The sequence below is a fragment of the Cuculus canorus genome, chromosome 4 (genome assembly GCF_017976375.1).
Source record: "Cuculus canorus isolate bCucCan1 chromosome 4, bCucCan1.pri, whole genome shotgun sequence".
Taxonomy (NCBI): Eukaryota; Metazoa; Chordata; class Aves; order Cuculiformes; family Cuculidae; genus Cuculus; species Cuculus canorus.
The window spans coordinates 28,429,370-28,455,564 of NC_071404.1; the positions used below are offsets into that span (position 1 = coordinate 28,429,370).

The 26,195-nt window shown below is 38.6% G+C and overlaps 2 protein-coding genes across 10 annotated transcripts in view; both read right to left on the reverse strand.

The window, feature by feature from the left end:
- Window positions 1-18,458, reverse strand: part of LOC104058458 (tyrosine-protein kinase TXK) — a 30,857-nt gene extending 12,399 nt beyond the window's left edge. Inside the window, exons 1-11 of one of the 4 annotated variants that reach the window (XM_054064513.1) lie at window positions 18,373-18,458; window positions 10,367-10,421; window positions 10,026-10,128; window positions 9,005-9,210; window positions 7,649-7,714; window positions 6,887-6,941; window positions 6,012-6,091; window positions 4,977-5,104; window positions 2,385-2,450; window positions 1,580-1,751; window positions 644-860 (exon numbers count right to left, since the gene is read on the reverse strand). In XM_054064513.1, coding sequence (XP_053920488.1) covers window positions 644-860; window positions 1,580-1,751; window positions 2,385-2,450; window positions 4,977-5,104; window positions 6,012-6,091; window positions 6,887-6,941; window positions 7,649-7,714; window positions 9,005-9,210; window positions 10,026-10,124 — 1,089 coding nt within the window. In that variant the 5' untranslated portion in view covers window positions 10,125-10,128; window positions 10,367-10,421; window positions 18,373-18,458. Of the gene's footprint in view, window positions 1-643; window positions 861-1,579; window positions 1,752-2,384; window positions 2,451-4,976; window positions 5,105-6,011; window positions 6,092-6,886; window positions 6,942-7,648; window positions 7,715-9,004; window positions 9,211-10,025; window positions 10,129-10,366; window positions 12,257-18,372 lie in introns of those variants that run through there. The other 3 variants (XM_054064511.1, XM_054064510.1, XM_009559981.2) reach the window with 3 other exon arrangements.
- Window positions 18,459-19,943: 1,485 nt separating this feature from the next.
- Window positions 19,944-26,195, reverse strand: part of TEC (tec protein tyrosine kinase) — a 51,119-nt gene continuing 44,867 nt past the window's right edge. For all 6 annotated transcript variants that reach the window (XM_054064505.1, XM_054064506.1, XM_054064504.1 and 3 more), the window contains exons 12-18: window positions 25,554-25,628; window positions 24,619-24,790; window positions 24,238-24,454; window positions 23,643-23,707; window positions 22,481-22,599; window positions 21,966-22,123; window positions 19,944-20,080 (exon numbers count right to left, since the gene is read on the reverse strand). In XM_054064505.1, the coding sequence (XP_053920480.1) occupies window positions 20,003-20,080; window positions 21,966-22,123; window positions 22,481-22,599; window positions 23,643-23,707; window positions 24,238-24,454; window positions 24,619-24,790; window positions 25,554-25,628 (884 nt within the window). In that variant the 3' untranslated portion in view covers window positions 19,944-20,002. The remainder of the gene's footprint in view (window positions 20,081-21,965; window positions 22,124-22,480; window positions 22,600-23,642; window positions 23,708-24,237; window positions 24,455-24,618; window positions 24,791-25,553; window positions 25,629-26,195) is intronic.

Genomic DNA, 26,195 nt, shown 5'->3' on the forward strand with positions numbered 1-26,195 from the left:
TGGCTCTGAGTATCCATAGCGTATACCAATGTAAGTGCTTGTAGTGTGAGTTGCAATATTTTTATATATTCCTCTGTGGTGAAAGAAATTTTAGGCTGCAGAGTCTAGTTATCCAAGCAGCTATTTTCCTGAACATGGCATTAGGACACTCAATGTGATTTTTAAATGGTCTTGTGACTTTTTCATTATAGAAATCAGGAACTCCCTGGAAGTTTTCAAGATTTTGCATTTCTTCAGGCATCCAGGGAGGAGAGCATGAAGATTTCCTCTCTGCATTCAGACATGAGCATTGAAGAAAAAGCAGAAAGTAAGGAAACAAACTCCTCTCCTAGGTATGAAGGGTGTGAGGGCCACACAGATATCCCAGCAAGAAGGTAAGGCAGAAGGAAGCAGAAAAAATGTAGATAGAAAAAGATTTTTTTTTAAAAAAAAACAATCATCATTGTTGTTGACCTTTTCTGTTGCTGTTGTTTTTGTTGTGTTGTGATCACTGCGTGATACTTTTGTAATGAAAAAGTCACAAAACCTTTTTAAAAAATCACATTGGCTGTCTTCCAGGGTACATTAGTGTCCCATAAAATGCAGTGGCATGCTCTATACTGCCAACATTTACCAAGAACTTCAGAAAACCTACTGTACTTACTAAATCACGGTGAATAAAGCAATTTCTTTCCAGGTATTCCATCCCTTCGCACACATCCTGGCACATGCCCAGCAGCACATCTCTGCTGAGTTTCCCTCGCCTTTGCCGAAGGTAATTGAGCAGGCAGCCGTTTTCCATGAATTCACTCACAACATAGAGAGGCTTGTGGTGTGTGCACACTCCATAAAGCTGGACCAGCTTCGGGTGGGAAAGTTTCCTGTTTAAAGTAGCATTTTAGACAGACTAGCATTTGTCCTTTGATTCTCATGAAAGATATTTTCAGTAATGATAAACAATATTCGATACAACTGGCCTCAGAGTTGTCCCACTGTCTAACACATTTCTGCCTACAATTTGCTCCAAAAGTGCACTCTTTGAATTCAGAATTGTTCGTTGGGTATATAAATGCAGTGAATGCAAAGCTTGATTTGGATGATGTGAAATGGGAAGGTCTAGTTATGCCTGACTATCAGGCAGGGGACGTGACCCTGAAAAGGTTCTTCTCTTCTGGGCTGTGCCTAGACCCAGACTTGCTTAATTTAGAAAATTAGCAGAAGTGGTAACATAGTTTCTCAAAAGCTTAATTAGGTATAACTTCTGCAAGGTATGACTTAGTTAGGTGTGACTTCTGCAAGTGGTCCCAGAGGCACTGAGTTATGGGTGAAAGAATAGTTGTAAAAGTACAGTTATTTACCAGCATCTTTACTCCCCATTGAGTTCCACAGCACAAAGCAGCGCATGCTTTAAAGAATCTGGCAACGAATGCAGTGAGTATCTCTATCAGTCTGATTCAGACCTTCATATCAGCCTTTCTGTCCTGCACATTCACCATTCCCATCAAACTGGTTTGTCTGTTTGTTTTAAATGGAATTAGGTTATATTTATTTCTTGGTCATCTCAGTGTCAGCTGTCAGATACAATAGCTTTTGTACTTACATCATCACCTTGGCCTCCTCGATGAAATCATCTTCAGACATTGCACCTTCATTGATTGTTTTGATGGCAACCTTGATGTTTGCTTTCCATCTGCCCAGTTGAACGACTCCAAACTGCCCACGCCCAAGTTCTTTCATGAAAGTCAGTTCAGATGGGTTTAATTCCCACTCCTCTATAAAATCAATCCAATATATTACAACATTCAGCTTGGCTTTTCTGAACTGTGCTCCAGGACATATGCCTTGCTATTTGCCATTAACACATGCAGCAAAACATTACAATTGATACACAATTTTAGAGGTTCCTATCATCAGCCAGATTATATGAACTTCTTGATCTATACACACAAAACTGGCGTTTATTTCTTGTTGTCTAATGCTGTAGGAGATTTAATTCTTATTTCCAAAACTTATAGAACTGACAAGGAAAATCTTCCCCATAAGTAATATTGATTTAGACTTCCTAAGCATTTTAATAAATTATATAGCCTTTGAAAAGCTATTAGATGTATATTTGCATCTTAGGCCTGATTAGAAAAGTCCAGATAGCTCTGAAATGCACTGGTGGTTGTAACAGAAAAACAACAGTCAATGAATGGAAGGACTTCAGTCAGGTATCTCACTTGGTACTGATGCCTTCAGAAGAAATGAGTGTCTGTTTCTGGTGAATATACAGCTATTTATGTGTTTCTTATTACTGGGAAATTTCATACGTACAGCTTCATTATTATCTGGGTGAACATAATCTAAATTCTTGCCTAGGCATATAACCTAAATCTCCACAAAAAAAATAATAAAAAAATTACCATAACTAAATCCTGCCGTTGCTGGTGAAGAACATCCAACTGGATGTCGGAGACGAGTAATAAGACCTGTTGGGGACAAAACAACAATATTCTGTGACCAATTACTTCATTTTAAAGTACGCTATATCCTACCTCTTCTCAAACAAAAATATTTGGAATCTAACGTACGTTTCTTATTTCTTGAAGTTACTTTTGCTTACAGCTTTTTCAGATAAAACACTACAGTGAGAAGAAATGGAGGAAGAAATTCAATAGGACTCTGACTACAGAAGTAACTATACTTTCATAAAATCAAATCTGATACTTTTGCTTGTTTGGATGATTTTAGTGATCTTAAATGGATGAGTACCACGATACTATTATCGCCCACCTAATTGGTCTCTTCCTGCATGATTTCTCAGGAATGTTTCCCATTGCATGAAATATTTTTGTGTCTGCCTTTCATTTTCTTTGAATTCATGAGCCAAGAGTACCAGTGAGTACATCCCTCACCAAGGGAATGGATGGTGACCCTCTGTATTCATTCATTCTCACTGTTCCTTTCAGGACTTTTTCTACAGTGTACCCAGGTGGCCAAGAAGGCAAACAGCATCCTGGCGTGTATCAGACATGATGTGGCCAGCAGAACTAGTGAAGTGATGGGCCCCTTGTACTCAGCGCTAGTGAGGCCACACCTCAAATGCTGTGTTCAGTTTTGGGCCCCTCCTTAAGAAGACACTGAGGTGCTGGAGCATGTGCAAAGAAGGACAAGGAAGCTGGTGAAGGGTCTAGAGAATAGGCCTTATGCGGAGCGGCTGAGGAAACTGATGTTGTTGAGTTTGGAGAAAAGGAGGCCGAGGAGAGATCTTATCACTCTCTATAGCTATTTGAAAGGGGGTTGTAGTGAGGTGGGTGTTGGTTTCTTCACACACGTAAAATGTGATAGGACAAGAGTTGCACCAGGGAAGTTAAATTGGATATTAGGAAAAATTATTTCACTAGAAGAGTTATCAAGCACTGAAAGAGTCTGCCCAGGAAAGTGGTTGAGTCACCGCCCCTGGAGGCATTTAAAAAATGGGTAGACGTGACAATTAGGGACATTAGTAGTGGATTAGGCAGTGTTAGGTTAAGGGTTGGACTCAATGAGCTTAAAGGTATTTTCCAGTCTAAACAATTCTATGGTACTATGGCTCGTGTGTTCCCTACAATCCTCCTCGCTCCAGCAAAAGGCTCTGTCCATTCCAATACCTTCTTTCCTCATTAGTGCATGGAATTTCTGTGTGTTTTCCCATTTCCACTCATTCAGGGTCAAAACATTTTACACTGTATTGAAATGATGGGCAGAACCAAGGTGAAAGACATTTTTCAATGCTAAAAATTATAAAAGGCTGCCATCAGCCAACAATTAGAGGTAGCTAACTCTGGTGGGCTGCAAACCAGCAGTAGAGAGTCTTTCTGCTCCATAATTCTGCCTTTAATTTTTTGTGGGATTTTTTTTTTTCTCCCAAAATCAGTAGAACACTGCCTACTGATGCACAGCATATCTCCTGCTTTTATTAAATTGCATGTGTGCATCCAGTTCCTTGTGGTAGACGAGAAAGGAATTATCATCAAGTTTCTCACAAGTCCCATTCAGTCAAATGTGAACCAAGAGAATATAGAGCAGGTAAATACATTAGGCTTCTGGCTTTGTAAAATTTATTTAATATCATAGAATCATAGAATCATAGAGTCATAGAATAGTTAGGGTTGGAAGGGACCTTAAAGATCACCTAGTTCCAACCCCCCTGCCATGGGCAGGGACATCCCACTAGATCAGGCTGCCCAAGGCCCCATCCAACCTGGCCTTGAACACCTCCAGGGATGGGGCATCCACAACCTCCCTGGACAACCTATGCCAGTGTCTCACCATTCTCATGGTGAAGAAATTCTTCCTCATGTCCAGTCTAAATCTGCCCCTCTCCAGTTTATACTCATTCCCCCTCATCCAATCACTACAAGCCTTTATGAATAGCCCCTCCCCAGCTTTCCTGCAGGGCTCCTCCAGGTACTGGAAGGTCACTATAAGATCTCCTCTGAGCCTTCTCTTCTCTAGGCTGAACAAGCCCAACTCTCTCAGCCTGCCCTCGTATGGAACGTGCTCCAGCCCTCCGACCATCTTTGTAACTCTCCTCTGGACCCATTCCAACAGCTCCGTATCCTTCCTGTGTTGAGGATTCCAGAACTGGACACGATCCTCCAGATGAGGTCTCACAAGAGAGGAATAGAGGGGCAGAATCACTTCCCTTTACCTGCTGGCCACGCTTCTTTGGATGCAGCCCAGGATGTGGTTGGCCTTCTGGGCCGTGAGTGCACATTGCTGGCTCATGTTGAGCTTCTCATCGACCAATAAATGTAGATAAGTTTGGTGGTTTCATTTCCCCCGTGGAATATGGACACTACAGCTAAGACTTTGGCAGAAAGTTTCATGGCATATCTGAATTCATTAGCAAAAGAAAAAAGTGTCTCTTTTTATAAGGGAAGTATTAGAGCAAGAGAGATTACAAGTCTCTGAAAGTCTCTGAGGAGCCTCAAATCATCAGTTGTAAAACCTTATCAGCTTTCATGCATTACCTGCAGCATTGTGTTGATGATACTCGATAAGTTCAGGAACAGATGAAAAAAGATATTTTTCTGCTACATAATATTGTCCCAAGTGGGTTTTCTTGATTTGATAATGTCGAATATTTCCACTATGACCTCTGAAATCAACAAAGGATTATATTTTTATTAAAAATAATTTATACTATAAATCTGATTAAATTTTACTTTGAAAGAAAGCACTGAAAAATACGAAAACTTATGGTTGCTGAAGGTTGGTACCCTACTACAAATTTGAGCCTACGTGCTCAGCACAGGGGGTGACAGGGAGGGAGGAAGGAGTCCTCCAAGGAAAGGAGGGAGAGAGGAGGAGTGTAGTGGTAGCAGCAGTGCCTTTTTCTTGCTCTCACCTCTCACCTCTGGATTGCTCTAAGGGGAAGATAAGGTAAGCAGATGCCACTGATGAAGGAGGATGTAGGAGGGCTGAAGGAGGAGAGTGTAAGGCAGCTCAAGAAGGTCTAAGTCAGTGCTGTAGGTGATTGCTATTGACGTGGGGCAAAAGTGAGTCCTGTGGCAGTCCTCTGGCCAAAGAAGTAAGTCTGCACAGTGAGAAAAACAGAAGTTGGGGGATGGCAGAGTATGGGATGAATTTATAATACGCAGAGTCTGTGGAGAAGGAGAGCTGTTCAGTGAAGTGGCTGAAGGCTGTGTCAGTGTGGTGTGGCAGCCGTGGCTCCTCATGTACACAGAGAGGCAAGAAGATGCAAATGTAAGGTCTTATTGCCTACACTACATGGGTGAAGTGCATGGCTTTCATGGAAGATTTTTTGAGGATTTCAGTGAGCACAATTAATCTTGTCTTGACAGGACGTTTTCACTCTGACTCCCAGATCCACTGCCCACTATCAACATTTCTGCACTTGGGATAATGAACTCTGCTTTAACAGCAACTTGGTGGTTCCCAGCTCCTGTGCACTGCATGTCTAACCTACACACTTATCCTGAAAGTTTGGGGGAAGCTCTTCCATCGCCTCTTGATTCAAACCCTAACCATTCAGTGCAACTCACCCTTTTGCCCGCGAATACATGGACAGCGTGAGAAGTCCTTGTTGGCTTGAATCTCTGACAACAAATGCACCTTCTTTGGACTGAAAAGAAATCCAAGTAGAGTTATTTTCTGCTTTTGACTAATCCTCCCTTGAGATAGAACTTGCAGCTGATTGCCAAATTCTGTGGAATATCTAGGACTACTTGGAAGTGGGATAAAGCAGTAGAGAACGGGAGCTGATAGCCAGGTAGATAGCAGAGCAAAATTAACCAATAACCAAGGGAAAAACTAAGTGCTAAGCAATTTCTTGGAGTTATATCATTTAGACAAATTACAGTCTTTGATGTGAAGTAGTGAAAATGCTTTGATCTATTAAAAAATCGAATTGTACAAATCACTGTGAAATAATTCTAAGATGTTATTCTATGATGTGTCTTGCCTGAGCCCTTTGTTAGTCCCTGAACCAAGACCTAAGGAGTTTAACTGAGTTGGGCGCTTTGGTAACTGATAGGAGGTAGAGTGTAATATGGATTGTTTGGTCTATACCTAAGGAAGACACAGGGATTTTGTTAAGCTCTGCTAACTTCACTTACTTACTAATACATGGATTTCAGTCTTCAATGTTTCATAGAAAAGACAAGCACAGTAAACCACATGCAATTTAATTTATCTAGTGTGGAAAATCTACATGGAATTTTCTGAGGCTACAACTTAAAACTCTGTGAAGTTTGGATAGTCTGCCCTGTACGTTTATATTAGAAAGCCTTTTTATTTAAAGTACTCCCTCTCTCTTACTATATACCAAACAGATTTGGATTTGACTGTGGAACACTCTTGGTGCCTTTGCTGATAGGTCTTTCTAGATATCATTACTTCTTTATACAAGTTGAGTTACCTTCTGGAGCAAGAGAAGTTCTGCCTGACTTCTGTTTATGTTTTTGCAGTACCACCTGCAACAAGGACATAAGCTATCCTTTAATTTCAGACAGCAAAAAATAGTGTTTGCTCTGTTTCACAATCTATCTTAATAGTTGTACTATTACCAGTCCAAAAGCCTGTATAAAACTATTGTTTGTATAAACATCTCTTAATTTTGAATTACATTATTAGACCACTGTAAATATGACAACCCTTTTCCCTATTCATTGTGATTAAATCTGAGCTTAAACAAAAGAAAACCCAGGGAAGAGTTACACCAAACTGTGATGAAATTTACAGTCCTGTTCATTGCATAAAGCCTCTCTTCTCTAGAATTTTGCAGAATTTTACTTATCCCTCTAGTAAATTAGGTTGAAGTAACTGGAATTAACTTCAGTCAATTAATTACATGTTCGCCGCAGGAAGAGATCAGAATATAGAGGCACTATGTAGAGAGACTTACAGAAATAGGAAACATCTGGATTCTGACATTCTGGTTTATGCAAATGAATGTTGTTGAAGTGCTCAGTATTTGCAACTTCATGTTACACTCTGAGCAAATGGTTCCAAATCAAAATAGTTATCTCATTCTAACAGTAGTGTTTTGTAACAAAAAAAATGAGCTTTCAACAAGCACCTGTTCCTGTCTAATGAAGACTGAAGGATTAAGCACTAAAATGTATCATTCTAATCCATTTTTAGAAAAAAACGCACAATTATAGTTTTCAAAGGTACTTACTCATATGTTTCCAAATTACTTTTCTTTTTCTCAGTAACATAGTTGCTGGGAATTAGACCTTCCTTCCTGAAATGACATATTGAGGATAGTTTAGATTAGATACTAGGAAAAATTTCTTCACCAAAAGGGTTGTCAAACGTTGGAACAGGCTGCCCAGGGAAATGGTTGAGCCACCACCCCTGGAGGTATTTAAAAGATGTGTAGATGTGGTGCTTAGGAACATGACTTAGTGATAGACTTTGCAGTAATAAGTTAAGGATTAGGCTTGATGATCTTTTCCAACCTAAATGATTCTGTGATTCTGTCATATTATTATGTAAAATATTAATAGGATTAAGATATGTGTCTTCCTTTTATTGAATTATAAACATTACTTATACTGTTGGCTATGTCTCAAAGTGGGGTGAATCTCAAAGTGGGAACTGAAGTTTGAGTCCTTTCATTCTAGGAACAAGCCTCCTGCCCCACAAATGTGGATGGCTACTGAAATGAGTGCCAACAGGGACAGGATATTTATAGAGTGCTGAGTGCAGCAGATTAATGAAGAATTTCAAGTCAAACCATGAGAAAATTTAGAAAAAAATTATCTATCTTCTGAAACAGAAGCCTGTCTCTTAATTTCTAAGTTTGTAACTATATAAAACCTTTTTTTTGTTGAAGTGTGTTTAAAGTGTGAAGTGTGTGCTTGCATGTATATATGAAATGCTAATCCAGTGGACTTCCACTAGAGATACAAGTTGAGAAAAAGTATTTAGAAGTGTTTAAAGGAGAAATCTGAATGAAAAAGAGACAGCTATATACACATGATAACCATTTGCAGCATGACAGTACAGGATACGCTGGAGAAAACGCAATGGTGAAAGAAGGATGACACGAAACAAACAAATGTGGAAAGGATTCTAATTGAAATTATCTAGCACTCTAAAACATCCAGAAATTTTGGGTCAGGGATTTTGTTTCAGGCCATGTCTCAATCTCTGTGGTCTTTTTGAAGTGCTTACACATATGAACTACATTGTAAAGCACTTGAAGTATGGAAAGCAGGATTTGCACATGGCTCAGAGCCCAGTGATTCACATGGTTCTCAAATGCCCTTATGTTCATCAAGAAATACTGAGTTTAGGACTTGAATCTGAATTCCCAACAGATTCTAGATTCCCCACACATTTCTGGCGTACCAAACACTGCTGAAAGTCTACCCAGTCGATCTGTGTGCCTCGTACATAGCTGAACACTTTCCAAACTGTCCCTAAATTACTGCTCATGTCTCTTTCTACCTGCCTGGCTTTGCAGGGGTTGGTTTAGGTTGGGCTTTCTTCTCTGTAAGGAGATTGAAATAGATGTCCACTGTCTTACCCATGTTGGTCTCTTGCCTTCCACCAGTGGGGATCATACTGTTCAAGGATAATGTATTCTTCTGACTTCTTGAGTGGTAAATCCGAGGGTCCTCTAGCAAAAAAGTCATACAGTGCAATAACTCTGGGTTTTTTTGTGTAGTCTTCGAAGGCCTCAGCAGGTAAAGGAGGTAATGGCTTGTTCTTTACCTGCAGTTGCCTCTTAAGCTAGTGAAAAAAAAAATAGTATTTTTCATAATTAGTCTTTTTTCCCTACTATTTCTCAATTCCCCTGCTATTATACTGTCTCAGTAACTGAAAGTAACTCATTGTGGTAATTACTTCCCCTTGTAAAGAACTATCATCTTATCACTTGTAAAACATTGAGACTTACAGTTGACTAATTTGGTGCAGAAGCCAAAATGACAATCGTAAATACCGTGAATAATACGCAAGCCATCTGCTTACTTGAGGTGACTTCTACATGGTATGAATGCTGTGACAACTCCTCAGCTGGCGTAAAAGCAGAGCTGCATTGAAATCAGTGGCGTTATAATGTCTGGAAATTTGGTCATTTATCTAGAGAATTAGCATGGAGGGCACTGCAGACTTTCTTAACAAATCTGCAGGAATATAATAATTTTCTTTGGCACCAAGTTAGGTCCTAGCTTTGCACTTGGTTATGTTTTGAAAGCTCAGATTATTCAACTTAGATCGAGTAAAACTGAGGTGGATGTTTCACATGCCAGCTGAGCAAGGTGAGCTTTCATCTGCCCAACAGGGCGGTCCCACCCTTCCCATCTCCATCACCCAAATCCAGAAGTGGGAGAAGGAACCACCTTGCCCATAATAGAACACTTCAGAAACCTCACTGTGACCCTGTATTTACATCAGTATGAATCTTCAGATACCTTTATAATTTTTATGCAGTGACGCACCTTACATGCTCAAGAGCAAATTACTCCTCTGCTTGTTCTAGTTCTGAGTCATCATATGGCACATCACCTCAATTCTCTATTTTCACCTGCCAAAACATTGCTTACCCTGCACTTCCGAGTAGAGGCATACGAAACGTCTGGTTGTGAGGTTGAGTACTGGGTCACCAGGCCAGTATCAGGGTCCAGGTTCATTTTTGTCCTCATGGCTCTGATTTTGAAAAACATGAAGTGTTTGTGTGAATACGCATCTATAAATATTCACATAAAAAAAAATCATTCCTGGATATATATGCCTTCCTTCATATTAGGGATATGCAGGATAGAGCTTCCTTAGACTTCTGTATAATTAGCAGTTCTACAGAAAACAAAGGGATTTTTTTAAAAGTCATTTATGGGTAGATATTTTTATCATCCTAATTGCTGAAAAGGTTCAATATTTCACATACCTTTTTTGCACTGTGAAGCAGCAGCAGCAGCAGAAAGCAGACTGGATTGTGTGATCTGTGAACAAGAACATTTCCTGTATTTGCAGTGCTCCTGATTATTTACAAAACTTACAGATTTAAGAACTACCATATGAGCTTAACCCTATTATTAACTCTGTCTTGCTGTGAGATATCTAGCAAATCATTAAAGCTGAATTTTCAACAATCAAATACAGCAAATCTTTCCTGCTGCTCCATCTACTTTCTCCCACTGTCTCCCCTACAATGATAAATCAGAAAAAATACCAAAGCCACCTTGTCAGCCTGACCAGGGCCAGTCAGACTGATCATATCACCCCAGGAACGCTCAAACCAGTGAAATAAAAGGGATGAGAACATATCAGGGACAAGAGGTGGAGAACTGTCCCCTTCAGCCATGACATAATTTTAGATCATTCAAGCCAAACACAAACCCACACTGCACAACAAGCTGTGAGGATTATTAAAGGAGAGACACTGCATTTAATTCTTTGAATACTGATTTTCCTATTTCGGTTGCAGTCATTTATATAATATATGCATTAGACTCGGTTTAAATCCTACCAAAGATGTGCTTTACATTTATGTGCCCAGTGGTTTATAATCCTGAGAAAAATAAGTTGAACACCTCATCACATACACAATACATTTACAGAGAGACCCATCTAGTATATCTTGTATGAGCAGCAGAGAGGATATGGTATTAAATAGGTCAGAAGGCATTAAGAAGACTTGAACAAGGTAAATATATGGTTGACATCCGCTCTCGTCTACTTCTACTCACGCTGAGACCTACTTTCCCTAACTTATGTTCCCACGGCAGTTTAAGCCAAACTGTGGCAGCTATGGTCCCATCCTCTTTCCCTCTGCACTGCTGCTCATCTCATCTCCAACAGAGTGAGACTGGATGCTAAACCAGTGGGGAACTGCTCTCTGCTGAGTTGGTTGCCCTAACTGTCTCACCATCAGGCATCACCACTGGGCAAGTGGGAGGGCAGCAGCACCCGTGGGCCAGGTTCAGGCTCTTGGGTGTAATCTCTGCTCTCCTAGGAAGCATGAGCCAGGCATGCAGAGACAAGGCTCCAGTCATATTCAGCTGCACTGACAGAAAATAAATTTTATATCCCACTCCAACGAGCCCTGAGTTTTCTCTGCCACAGAGGTCATGGTACAAAAAGAGACCTCAAAAAATTATTTGAAATAGAACATCTGAGGTCTCAGAATTTTGTTGTTTTATCTTTCACAAGGTATGTTTTTCTCCCACAAGTGTCTTTCACCTTATTTGTTTTTCTCTTACGGCATTTTTGCGTTTTTGATCCTAATTACTTAATCCAGGCTGGAATAAACAGGATGTCCCTTCTGGTATTCTGTAACACCTTTTGCCAATACTTGTTTACCAAGGTTTCAGCCAAGTGTGCTAAAAGTATGCGTCCTAGCACTGAAAACATTAAACAACCTTACTACACTATAAAAATGTAACTATTTTTTTCTGTGGATGTACCTAATTTAGCAAATCTTCCACTAATAAAAGAGGGTGGAGAGTCAGATGTCAGAAAGATAAGACCCAAACTGGTTCATAGCTGGAAGAGGAAGAGATCTGTCTCGTACGTGTTTTGGTTAGCCCATTTATCTTGAAAGTCGTGGAGCAATTTCCCTTAGACTTTTGCATTCTTCATAGGTAAAGAACCTATCATGTGGGAAGCTGATGAGCCTGCATTAATCAGAAGACACTATCAACTGTTTGGTAAAAGTTTCCACTGACAGCTATGCAAAATGCAGTGATTGCAAATACCCAAGCCAGTTGACACCGACAATTTTCTTTAAAGAAACCATGCTGAAAAGATATGGGCAATGCAGGTTATTTGCTGCATAATTTTCCATTTTTTTCCATAATTTGCCTGAAAATTTTTTTTTGCCTGCAGCATTTTTTTCATACAGGATTGAGATTATTAATGTTCTAGGTAAGAACAAGCGTGGAATGAAAATCACTTCTGAAAAGTCAGCTGGGAATTATTTCTGTTTTATTATTATTGCTTTTTTTGCAAAAAAACCCTCCCATTTTGCAAAAATAACCTCCCTCAAAACCTCCCATAAATTCAAGAGTAGTGTTGCAGTATGAAGGAGTGAGTGTCTCTAAAGCAGTATTAATTAATGTCCTGGAAGCATACTTCATGACAGTGTGGTCTTGCTGGTACTGCCATTTGCAGAGGTTATGGCAATCTCATTAAATAAAGCATTGTTTAAAATTACGTTCTACTTACCAAACATTCCCAAATATCTTGGGAAGAAATTGTGTTTGTCCCCTGATCTAGACTGTGTTACATTCCCATTTCTTTTTTTAATCAATTCTATGTTCCATAATCAGTGAACATTATGGGTGAAAAAATTCTTGAGTTTCTTTATTTCAGCCAGTGTGATGAAGTTTACGTTTATAAAGTATTTAGGAATGTGCAAAAACGAATATGACATTTGAAAGCTTGTCTACTTCTTCTGATTAAACCATCTAGTCTAATTAAACATATTATTTCCCATTAAACAAATTGCTCTCCTTATAGAACACATACCAGAAATACTTAGAAGCAGCACTGCAGAGTTTCAGTGTGATATAAGAGTTATCTTCTAACAAGATGTTAAATATTTGGCTGTAAGCATGAAAGCAACAGGTTCATATTCATGTTATGGACATATAATTCTATCTTGCTTTTCTTTCTGACCCTACTGATTTGCATAAATTTATAGCCTAAGCTCCAGAACCCTTTTTGCCTTCAGTGAATTTCAGTTAATAGATGCTTTTTGTGTTTACTGTGCTGAAAGCAATTAGCAATAAATTAATGTATATGATGTTTTCTAAAACATCCCAAGCATTTATGGTATTAAGTATTTAGTCCCTTGTCCTGTTCATAGAACCACAGAAACCGTATAGTTTTAAACTTTAATTACAGTGCTTCCTGGAAGCATGTAATTACATGTGCTTCATTTGGTGAGAAATTTTTCCAAGGTTAGAGTGTCAAATCAATTAAAGATCACAAAAAATGACCAAGTTCTGCAAGCAAAACATGAAGTCTCCAATTAGACAAAGGCCGTGGACCAGATAAGCCCATGCGGAATTGAATTGCTGGGTTCTGAAAAGTTTGCTTCTCATTCTCCTTTTTGGAGTATGTTAAGTGTCAAATCACGGCCTATCAATCCAGCAGATATTTTTCATTCTAAAGAAGAGCTTTTCCAAGCTCTTTGAAAGCAAACCTGTCTTCACATAACTGTTCTCAGCAACTTCATCGCATCTGAACTTCTTTTGTCCATGTATTACTCCTAGAGCGCTTGTAGAACCAACTCAGCAGAAACAAATCAAAGCATAAATTACAACAGTGCAAACTGTGAATTTCTGTTCAGAAATTTGCCAGGTCTGCTAGACACATTATCAGGGAACACAGAGAAAGCTCTGTGGAGCTAAGTCCTGCTTTAGTTAGATTGAATTAAATCAAAAAGTTTTGACCTGATGGATTGGAATTTCAGCATCTCAAGCAAATATTTATGTATTAACCTATGCATTTTATGTCCTCTCTAGTCACTGGTAAGCTTCTTGCATAATGCTTTTTTCCTCCTTGATTAAAATAGTATTTTTTGAGTTCACAACTCACTACAGAAAGGCTCAAAGCTGCTCTGTGATGATATTTTATAAAGACTCGGCCAACACTGCAAATGGTGAAAGCTTTGATGCACTGAATGAATAATTTGATTAAACTGCCTTGGATCTTGACCTTCTGCTAGCGGCCAAGGAAGATGTTTAGACTGTGGGCTGCCTACAGGTGCCAGAGCAAAGCTCACTGCAGTGCTACAGGAAGCCTGCATTTCCTGCCTGAAGGTTCTCACAGCTACATGCACTCTCCTGTGACTGAGGCTCTTACTTCCTTTCTCTTTTCTTTTGTTCAACAGCCATTTGCCAAACTAAGAAACAATAATATTTTTTTAAAATCCTGCATTTTAATGTGAAAAAAATGCTGTCTTTTTAAAAAGCAAATAAGAATTTGAAAATAGATTCTTGGAATTTACTCATTGTTTTAAATAGAATCATAGAATAGTTTGGTTTGGAAGGAATCTTAAAGATCATCTAGTAGCAACTCCCCTGCCATGGGCAGGGACACCTTCCACTGGATCAAAGCCTCACCCAAGCTGGTCTTGAACACCTCCAGGGATGAGGAACCCACAACTTCTCTGGGCAATCTGTTCCAGTGCCTCACCACCGTCACAGTAAGAAAAATCCTTCCCAATAGCTCATCTAAATCTCCCCTCTTTCAGCTTAAAATCATTACTCCTCATCCTGTTGCTGTACTCGCTGGTAAGGAGCACTTCCCCAGCTTTCCTATAGGCCCCCGCTAAATACTGAAAGGCTGCTCTAAGGTCTTCCTGGAGCCTTCTCTTCTCAGGGCTGAACAACCCCAACTCTCAATCACCTCCTTCTACCCGCTGGTTGTGCTTCTTTTGATGCAGCCCAGGGTACAGTCGGCTCAATAATCCTTCTTGGTTTTCTTTTCTGCTACACTCTAATTTAAATCACTGAAATAAATCGAACTATTCTGATTTCCTTCCATTTTGGACCAAGGACCTTTTCTTAAGCAAAACACCTTGGATTTGTCAAAAGAGGTTAGACTAACACATGTGTTAGCAGGCCTTGAACCCCTGGTCCCTAACTCATTGAAGAGCTCATAAAGTAAAAATTAATCAATATAGGTATCAGTGAGAGTTGTGCTTCAGCAAGGAAATCACCTTTTGGATTCCATATCTTGAAGAGAATAGAGACACCAATGAGATTTACCATATTATGAACGATGGACTGCTTGGAAAGGACACAGAAAAGAAATATAGGCTAACAGAAAGAACTGTCCCACAATTTTTAACAGTAAACTATTTTTTGAAGTCTGTTAAAATAAAGTACCTGTGGACCTATTAGTATTTTCAGGCCCCATTTATGTTTCCTACATAACCAAAAATTTTCCCAAAACTTCCAGAAAGAGTAGCAAAATCTTGCTTCTTTTAAATCCACAGGAAGGAAGGTTTCTCCAGCATCCACAGCCCCAGCAGACCTCTCAGCCCACATCTGCCTGAGTTCTATCAAAACATAAGCTACCAAAACACATTTAGCTTTGATCCCCAGGGTAAATCAAACAAGACGAGTATTTGTGCTGTTCAGTCTAGAATTTGCCAAATTTTTTTCTTCAGTTGTGTGAAGAATTTAATTTCTTTAATTTCTGATGAAAGCCTGCAACTTTGAGCAAAGTTCAGCCAATTCTACAGATAACACAAGAACAAAAGACGTCGCCCATTTCTCTACTCCTGCCTTTTTCTTCATGGGAATTATATTAGGAGGAAGACATTTGTTTTAAAAAGTGTCATATTATCTCCTTAGTGACAGATTAACAAATAGGAATCCCAACACTGTCACAGAGCCATGATAGCCCATCTAATTCTTATGCCCCAAATCAGACCTTTTAGCATCCACAGTTTTGAAAACAGAAAAGACAACATGGCAAGAGAAGCATGTAGATGAAGCAGAAATACTAGGAAACTGGTGTTGAAGCTAGCCTGACATAAAAATTTGCAGCTGACATTTTGATAAGGCCTGAAAACAAATTCAGCTGTGCACAATGGAGTAGATGGGAAGTAGAGGAAGAAGAAAAAGATTGGTCAGCTGTCAGAAATAGCTGTTTGCTTGAGAAGATGAAATAGTCCCATGAAAGCAGAGAAGGGAAAGTAAAAATACACAAGTCCTCTGAGATAGTCAGTTGCTGCCATTAGCTGCATTAGCTGCCCTGATGAAGGCCTCACAACACTCAGTAGCATGCTTTGGGTTGATAATATTGTCATCATAGATAGCAAATTCTTACACCTTTATATGTGCAGTCTTCTTCCTATCTTCAGTTATAACTAATTTACAGCCGTGAGGAAGGACTATCGAAGATACAAGCAAGAAGTTAGAGATTAATTTTTACAGTATGCATTTTATAATTTTATTGCTTCGTGGGTTTCTTGACTTGAGCTTCTTTTTCTTATTCACTGTTTCTCAAAGCACTAGCAATTCTTAAAATGTAGTCCATGTCTCTGACTTGCACTCTTTTAGCATGTTTTGCACCAGGTCCTTGCTCTTGAGGTAGGGGCAGCAAGTTAACTGTGTTCAACACTACAAACTCAGATCCATCAAACCCACATCTTTACAGGAACACACGCTATGCCTCCTGATCTGGTATATCTGTCAGTTTTCAATAGTACTAGAAAATCAATAATCTAGTAGAAAGCCACAGTATAGTTTACTTCTAGAAATAATTTAAAAGACAAGCTTTCAGCTTTTCACATGTGCAAGCTAAGGCTTTCTGTCTTTCCAGTGAGTTAATTCTGCTCTGGAGGAAAAACAGCTCTAATTCTACCAAACTTTTTGGTCATGTCTATGCCATATATGCCAAAATATCTCCCTATCAGTATGTAAAAGTAGTTGCTTTGCTGAACCTATCACATAATGGATTCATAGTTGTGCAGTGATTTTGAAAGTCAAGATAAGCAGTCTGGACAGAGATCACCTGAGAAGCACAAGAGAAAGCTGTTTGGTATTTTCATGGTAATAATTAAGTAGCTCATTTGCTAAGCAGACAGCTACTGCACAAAAAACTCCCACAAGATGAAAAGATGTAGCCTGGTTTACTTACAGGTTGAAAGGATCATGTCTGGTTGCTCGTTCGTACTCAAATGAAAATGTAAACCTCTCTTCGTCAGTTGTGACAGTAAAACAGACTTAGCTGAGCTCTTTGCTCTGATACGAAACATGTTAAACCACAAATACTGCTTGACCCCGCCTACTTATCTTTTTTTTTTAAAAAAAAGAAGCCCCAGGCTAGATAAAAATCTGTTTTAAAAAAAGGTGAAAAAAAGAATCTGCTTTCTTGTATCAAACACACATTTTACAGAAAAAAATATTAAACTGTAATCAATAGGACAAAGTATTTCTTAAATAAAAAGGAGGGGGGGAGAAACACAGTAGATGTAAATCACAGCATTTGGTTTTGTGCAGATGAAAATATTCAGTTATGATAAAAAGGGAAAGAAGGACAGGTTGCTCTTAAAGGATGAGTAAGCTCATCCAGAAGAAATGATGGTGCAGTATTTCAACCTGCCTTTGCAGACATTGGGAGAGTCAGCAAGACAGCTGACTCCAAAGGTGTGCTGATCCTTTCCAAAATTAATCATCTAAGCCTACATTCAATTAAAAACTAAGTGCCCCACAGTTCTTAGCATCCTAATTACTAAACTCAATGGCAGGTCATATGCAGAAATCATCCTGGATTCAAACCACTCACCTCAATGAGGAAACTGCTGCTAAAAGTCAACAGTTAGCATGTGATTAATCATATAAATTAATAATAAATATGCAATTATTGTATAGAAACAGGCTTAATGTTCATTGGAAACTACTAATCTCCCGATTTTCCTATGCTTCATTTGTGTTTTAAGGGAAACATTACTTATTACTTCTCATGACAATAGTGTTGAAACTACTGGCAATGCCATATTTCAGAGGGTTTCCACTGAGAAACAAGTACAAAGAAACAGTTTGGGAAGGAAAGATGAGCTAGGCTTATCCTAGATCATCCACGTTCCTCTTTCTATTACAGACAGGAAACTCTAGATATTCCCTTTTAACAATATATGCAGTTGTTAGTGACTGGGTAGTGGTTTGGACTCAATATTTTGACAGGTTCATTTGCATAGTTGAAATAATCTTCCAAAATTTTGTCATTAAGAAAAAGGAAATAGCAATTTAAATCTCTTCTGATAGCTTGTAACTTTTCAATGGAATAGCACAGAAAAGGAAAACATTTCTTCCAAGAAACAAGAGGCTTCCTCCTTTTGAACATACAGGTTTAGATAAAGTATCTCCATAATTGATTACAGAAGTACTCAAGTGCCACAACAATGGAATATATTCAGCTAGCTATAGTTACCTTTAATAATTTGATCAGGAATAAACTTCACCGTACTCCTCTCTGCCTATTTGCAAAAAAAAATTTTTAGAAGGGGTTTGTACAATCCATGTTGCACATGGCACAACGACACGTGTAACAAAAAAAGAAGCAAGCATGTAATAGAGTTAATCAGGACGTGGCTACAGCAAAAATCGAAGTGCAAATACTCGTCTCACCCACTGGCACAAAGTCAGGTTAATTGAAATAGGCTTCAGTAACGCTGCAGAGACATTAGACTCTAGCACAGGGAGAAGGACATGTAACTTCTAAAGGGAGTTCAGTCATTTCTGCACTAAACATTTAATCATGGCCAAATTAATTTAAATATACATTCATACTGCTATATATATATTTAGTATTAAGTCTCTGTACACACAGATAGATATACACATCCATGGACTATTATAACACCATATCCACATTAAAAATGAGTTTGTCTTATGATCATAGAATCATTGAATAGTTTGGGTTGGAAGGGACCTTAAAGACCATCTACTTCCAATCTCCCTGCCACGGGCAGGGACATCCCACTAGATCAGGCTGCCCACGATGCACGGACAGTAAATTATTGGCAACATCAGTTTGCTCCAAACAACAGTTAACATTCAATTTATTTACATACACAGCTAGCATGACATTTTCTTTTAAGAACACAAAGGTTAGATCACTGTAGGAACAGATAACAGAGAGAAAGAGGCACCCATCTTAAATACACTTGAAAGTGTACTTTCTTTCATTTACAACCCCATTTATAGAGTTGTGTATGTATTATAACTGAAGGCGGGACAAACCTGTGCTTGAAAATTTCAAGAGGAAAACACACTTTATATAAATAAATGCATGGAATGTGTATATATGTACAATACATACAGCATATAAATTATTTTATAATTCATCCAAAACGAGGTACTTTGGTACGCTGCCAGCCAGTGTGCTGAATCTTGGAGTTATTTTTCACGACTAACATCAAGACCAACAGACTAGAATGGCTTGGGACATATTGCAGCTCAGTTCTGAAGCAAAGCTTTTTGAGCAGTGCTCTGAACTGAAGACTACACTGTTAACAACCTACTATGTGCAAATGAAAGAGGCACATTTTATGTTCTTGATGTGTAGTAAAATAACCATTAACCAAGAAAAAGAATGCTTCTGGCGAATCTCTGGAAACATTTCAGTGTCAGTAAATAGCCATTTATAGATACCTTCAATTATTAAGCATGCAAATCACTACTAATAGTACTGTGCCTGTAAAGTGAAACTCATAAATGTGGACTGTATATACATGAACTTAACCCAGTAAACGCAAATTAGGCTCCTGGGCTTTGGCCACATTATCTCTTTTCCTCCATAAATAGCTCAACTTGCCAGCTATGCAATGCTGACTATTCAGCTGAAATACAGAGAGTACTAGTATTGCTGAAGATACTGTGCTCATTTCCCAACATCACGTATAACTCTCCCTGTGCTGGAGTGGATCGGATGTTACAGGTTCCCCACACTGTTCAGCAGCATCCAGCACCTTACAGGATCAAGGCTTTACAAAGAAATGGCAAAGCCACATCCCTGGAAAGTGACTTCTTTCCTGCATTTGTGCTGCTGTTGTCTTTTTTCAGAAAGCGTCTTCACCCTCTGCAATGTCAATGATTGTGTGAAGCAATTCTTCAAAAGTTGGGCGTCCCTCTGGTTTCTAAAAATAAAAGCACACACAGTTGTGAGCAGAAAGCAGCAAAGTTGTGTTGATTTTGATAACTTCTTGGTCTTGTTATCATTCTGCGGCAATTAATTTACTGTTTCATTAGATGTAATATGCAGAAATATTTCCTTGTGTGGGTTATCGAATATGTCACAATCTCAGTAAGCATAACCTGTTTTTTATGCTTTGAAAAGGTGTTGCTGGACTACGCTCTTCATATAATTCATTATTTTTCATAGTGCCACACTTTTTCATTTTTCTTCCTCATCCCTTCCTTCCCTCGTGAAATACTCCAATCTTTCCTTAAGCAAGTTGTTCATAGTCCTAAGAATTTTGAGCGTCATCCTCTAAAGTCTCCTTTACATCAACATTATTTTTTGGACGCCCAAATGACACTCTGTCATAGACTTATGCAATGGCTTCATTCATATAGTCTATTTATTTTGCATTCAATTCCTTACGTGTCATAATACCCTGTTTGTTTTGTTTAGTTACGGCAACACACTGAGGAAGTCTCTTTGTTGACCTGGCTGACATAGTTCATTTAGAATCTTCTGAACGTCTGAGTGACTCGCACTTTTCCTCCATTTACCAGCCTCTTTAGATTTGTGCCTGCTGGATTTTGAAGCCTCATCATTCACAACCCTCTAAAAATCATAAATAAATTTATTAAATTAGGATTGGGATAACTACAGTTAATCATATTTTATGACAAAGATCAACCGCATCTTTCCATTACTTGTGTCCTGTTTGTGGCTCGCAAAGATTGTCTCTCTCACACAATGACTGCTTAGATCTTATTGTTAATAACCTCTGATGAAATTAATTTTTTTTTAATAAATTCATTGATGTTCATATAAATCCCACAAATACATAAAAATATTCAAAGAGGATGAAAAGATAACTTATTTTTATCTCCCAGGTAATTTGTTATTCTACTTTAACGACATTTTCAAGGAGATTACGAAGTACAAACAAAATCTAATGATTTGTAGTTTCCTGGCTCCTATGAAAAGCTCTTTAGAACTACAAACAGATTTGTCATTCTGCAGCCCTCCAGGACGCTGTTGGTTTTAATGTATTTTTTTCTGCATAAACCAACTGGTTTGTAAGTTTTAGATCTCTATCAGTTGGTTTGATGACTAATCGCTCTCTGTTCCAGCACCTTCTCCAAGACAAGAGTCAGACAGTATGTCAGCTTTATTACCTTCTCTTCTAAGAACAATTTTTCCCAAGGACGCCATGTGTCAAAGACTAAATAAAATAAATCATGTAGCTCTTTCTGTTCTTGGTTTCTTCAATTGCTCTCTCAAAATTAGAGGCGTCTCATTAAATGCACCTATCCTCCTAGAGACTTCCTGCTTTAATACTACAAAAGCTGTTTTATACTGATGTAGTTGATAAAGTATTAAATTTTGCTTTCTTGCCCCTTTGACCTCTGTGAAAATCATACAGTCATTTTCTTTCTGGTTTAGGAGGATTAATAGTACTGTGTATTTTTGTCTTTCTTTATAAACCTTGGGATCTCTATTCAGACTCAACTGCAAGCTAACCTGCATTTCCTTTATAATCAGGAAATGAAGTGTTCCTTTAAAAATATGTTCAGTCACTCTGGCATGTTTCTGTAATGATTAATAAACTGAGGCAATATAAAATCAGATTCTCCTCCTCTGGGCCATTCTGACTGAAGTTTTTTGCTAGCAGTATCTGTACACAGATATAACCATGGCCAGCACAGATTAGCAATTATTTCATTTTAATACTAAATGCCTTTGCATACTTAATTCCACAGTCCATTTATTTAATAGAAATTTCCTCAGGGGGGTTTCTTATCACCACTTTAGTTCAGTTGCAAACGAGGGGAAAAAAATATATATACCTCCTGCCAGCACATCATCATCATTTCATACACCTGCTTACAGGCTAGTTTGGGCCGATACAAACGATGTCCTTGGCTAACCATCGTTACCACTTCATAGTTGGAGCTTTTTTCAAATGGCATTTTTCCTTCAGTAAATACCTCCCACATTAAAACACCTGAAAAAAAAAAAAAAAAAGAAAAGGAACATTAAGAAAATAAGCAAATAGCTTCTTAAAAATACACGTTAGTTTTGAGCCCTGGGCTCAGACTTTCTGATAAACAGTGTAAGATCCATATTCTACAAAGTGTTCACGTGTGTCATTGCTGAAAACATCTTATTCTAGTAGCGCTGGTTTTAACAAATAATAGTCCTAAAGGTCTCTGTGGAACTTTATGCAAGCATAAAACTGTGGCAAATGGTTACTCTGAACCTCTTCTCAGAGCTACTTCTTATACGTCTGAATCACTCTCAATACCTGGTGTTTAACTGGTATTGATAAAATAGTGCTTTCTTTCAATGATGAACATCTTACCGAACGACCAGACATCTGACTTGCTGCTGAATCGGCTATAATTAAAAACTTCTGGGGGACACCATTTCACAGGAAATTTAGCCCCTGAAGAACTTGTGTATTGATCATCAAGGACATACCTAAAATAAAAAGAAAAAAATCATATCATTCAGTCAGCCTCAAAGCCTGAAAATTATAATTTAGATTTGGATTTGAATATTAGAAGCTCATATTGCCACCTAATGGTCATGACTGTTATCGTCACATGATAAAAATAGTATAGGTTCTCTCGGGCAGTACTAAGGTTTCAGTCAAGATCCAGTTCATTTTTTAATGACCTCAGAGTCTTCTCTTGTGATTATTAGCTATATACACAGGTCTAGGGCACCTGCAAGTTAAATGCCTGTATTAAGAGATAAAACTATAAAGAAACATACATTTCTTGCTCTGTTTCTCACCAGCTAGTCTGAATTCAGATGTCAGGGAACACGAAAGCTTAGTAGCACAGAAAGGTGGCAAGAGCTAACAAAAGCATGGGGAAGCCATGGTGTTTTAACACCTCTCTTGCAGGTGCTGGTCCCCACATCCTACCTTACCCACACATTGCCCACAGGTACTAAAAGAGCAGGAAATTAATCCCTCTCCAGGTATCTGCACCTCCCAGCACTTCAGTTAGCAAGATGCAACTCTGAACCATCTACCCCAAAAGGACTCCAAACTCACTGAACAGCCTCTTCCTATAATCTATTAACCAAAACATAGATTAAATACTATTATATCTACAGCATGAACTGTGCTGTTTGAGCCACAAGCTCTAACAGGCCTCCTGCATCACTGCAAGATTAAAATTTGTAGGATTTTAACAAATGTTACAGAAAGTTGCTAATAGAAGACCAGTCAGACCACAGAGTTGTTTCAAAGCCAGGCCTCTCATGGTAAGTGCTAGATACACTTCTCTAGAGAATAAAGTGCCTAGTTTTGATTTTCCAGAATTAAAACGAGTAAGGAAATTGACACATGACCAAAGAACAAGCAAACTTTAAAGGCACTGCAAAAAAATGAACAAAAGGATGTTCCCTAGATGAATCAAAAAAGACCATTTTTGCCTGTAATTTTTCTGGGCACGTGCTGCCTTAAGGCAAAATACAAAGGTTAAGTGAATTTTCTGCACACTCAGGCGTACCTTGTCATTCCAAAATCTGACACTTTGACCACTCCTGAGTCACTCACCAAGCAGTTCCTGGCAGCCTGCAAAGAGAATGGTTAGATCTGGATGAAAAAGTTGCAGACTCTTGCAGACAAATTGTAACAATCTAATGAGGACTTGGTCCTCCTTGATTAGCAATTTCACCACTTTCCCAGGCTCAGTGGTGCCTTCTCATTACAAAAGGTACCTGCGCATTTGCTCTTGATAATACTGCCTTGACAACTAAACCACTTTGTAAAAAATCACCAAAAAAATTATCAAGTCAAGGGATTCACAAGTGGTGAAAATGGCACTGATAAAGAACAGAGGAACACTATTATATCAACACAAATATCTATTAACTCTTTATAAAAATTTCAGAATGATTTTATTCTGTTTTCTTGGTACAGCCAAATCTCTAGCCATTTTCTGTACAGGGCAGTTTTAGAGCCTGGATGAGACCCTGAAGAGTCAACTTCAACTATTTACAAATTTCTGCTAGAACAAAAGTAATTCTTTACTAATAGACTGTTTCAAATAAGTTCAAAAATAAAAAAATCAAGGAGGAGTGTATTGCCCAATGGATTGTTACCAGGTCTCTGTGGATAAAGCCGTTTCTTTCCAGGTACTCCATTCCCTCACATACATCTTGGCACATAGTGAGCAGGACGTCTTTACTCAAAACTCCTCGTTTTTGTCTCAGGTAATTGAGAAGGCAGCCATGCTCCATGAACTCTGTCACGATGTAAATAGGTCTCTGTTGTGTACACACACCATACAGCTGAACTAATTTAGGATGCGTTAGCTTCCTGAAAAGGTTGAAATCATGTTGTTATTACTTCCTCCACCCAGTGCTAGCTCTCCATCCCACAAAACTAAAAAAATACCACCTCGCTGAAGTGTTTTATTTACAATCAGTAAACGGTATCAGAGTCCAAGAACTAGCATTAAAAGTACCAAGCACACAACTCACATCATTACTTTAGCTTCTTCTATGAAATCCTCTTCATACATCGCACCTTCCCGAATTGCCTTGATGGCCACTTTATACTGCGCCCTCCATTTCCCAAGGCGCACTACACCGAACAGACCGCTCCCCAGTTCTCTCATGAATGTAAGTTCCGACGGATTAATTTCCCATTTCTCTACAAAAGAAAGAAATGAGAGCCTGTGACTCCTGTATTAAGGAACACACTGAATAGGTAGGAGACAGAGAGGAGGAACGGGAAACTTGATCAGTAGCAAATTCTGATTTTGTGGAGAAAATGTCTTAGAAATAACTGGAAAACTGAGTACTCTATCTCACAAAACAAATAAACTTTTAAGTAAACAAAACCTTTAAGCAGTTCGTGACCAACACAGAAAGCAGAACTCAAACTTTCCTCGGGCTACTAATTACATACTGGTGTTATCAGACTTGATTTCAACAAGCTGCATCATAGAAAGTTGCACCAATGCATAACAGGTGCTCACATCACCTGATGTGCCACACTTCAAACAGGTTATTCCAAACTTACTAAAAAAAAAAAACACTCCCTCCATAAAGATCAAAGGCCCAAGACGAGTCTGAATCTGGAGACTCATAAAAGAGCCAAAGGCACAGCTCTTTAATTGGGCAGAGCTCAAGGTGTCCACCAAAGCATGGAGGAAGATGACAAATTCCTATGGAACCTCTCCCCACTGCTGCCCTTGGCACCACATATCTACCACCAGGCATGAAGCCTTTGCATGCCAATCCTCTGACCAAGGGTCTCCAAAGTACAACCTGGACCAACATAAGTTAGTGCAAGCAATCAGAGTATAAAATCAGGTGTTTTCAAAATTTTTAGAGAATAGTGTGGCAACTTACATGTACAAAATTCTGTGAAAAGATATGTGTAGATTAACATAACACATAACAGCAATTACCATAGCTGAATCCTGCTGTTGTTGGTGCTGTGGTCTTCTTTGGGGTCACTGGGTAACGCAGCCTGGTAACAAGACCTGATGTTCAAACATAATTCAAGAGACACAGTTTACTTCTGAAATAGCACCAGGCAGAAAATCAGCCACTTGTTCACTGCAGATTTCAAGGCTGATTACCAATAAGCTTATCATTGTATACAGCTTTGATCATGCTTTCTGTATTATGTTGTTCTGGCTACCCAAAGCTGCTACAAGAGCTACACAGAAGCACTCACTGCATCTAACTTGGTGATTTTTAACTGGTGAGAGATTGATATGCATATATATGCATAAAAATTTGTTCTTTACAGTTAAGCTGGTACCAACAAAGGCTGAAGATCTCTTTCATATCAGAAAGATTATCTAAAATGCATACTTTTGATGTTACTTCTGTTTCACACACACAAATCCCATGTTTCACATGATGATTTTCCATATACAAAATAAATACTTCATGCTAGCTGAGTGTTCTCCTAGAATCTTGTTAGAATTCAATACATGACAGCGTAAAAGCAACAAAATAATTAAAAAGCAAGGAGTAAAATCAGAGTTGCGTTTTGGAGCATTTTCTCCAGAAAGACTTTCTAGAATATCATCAGGAAATAC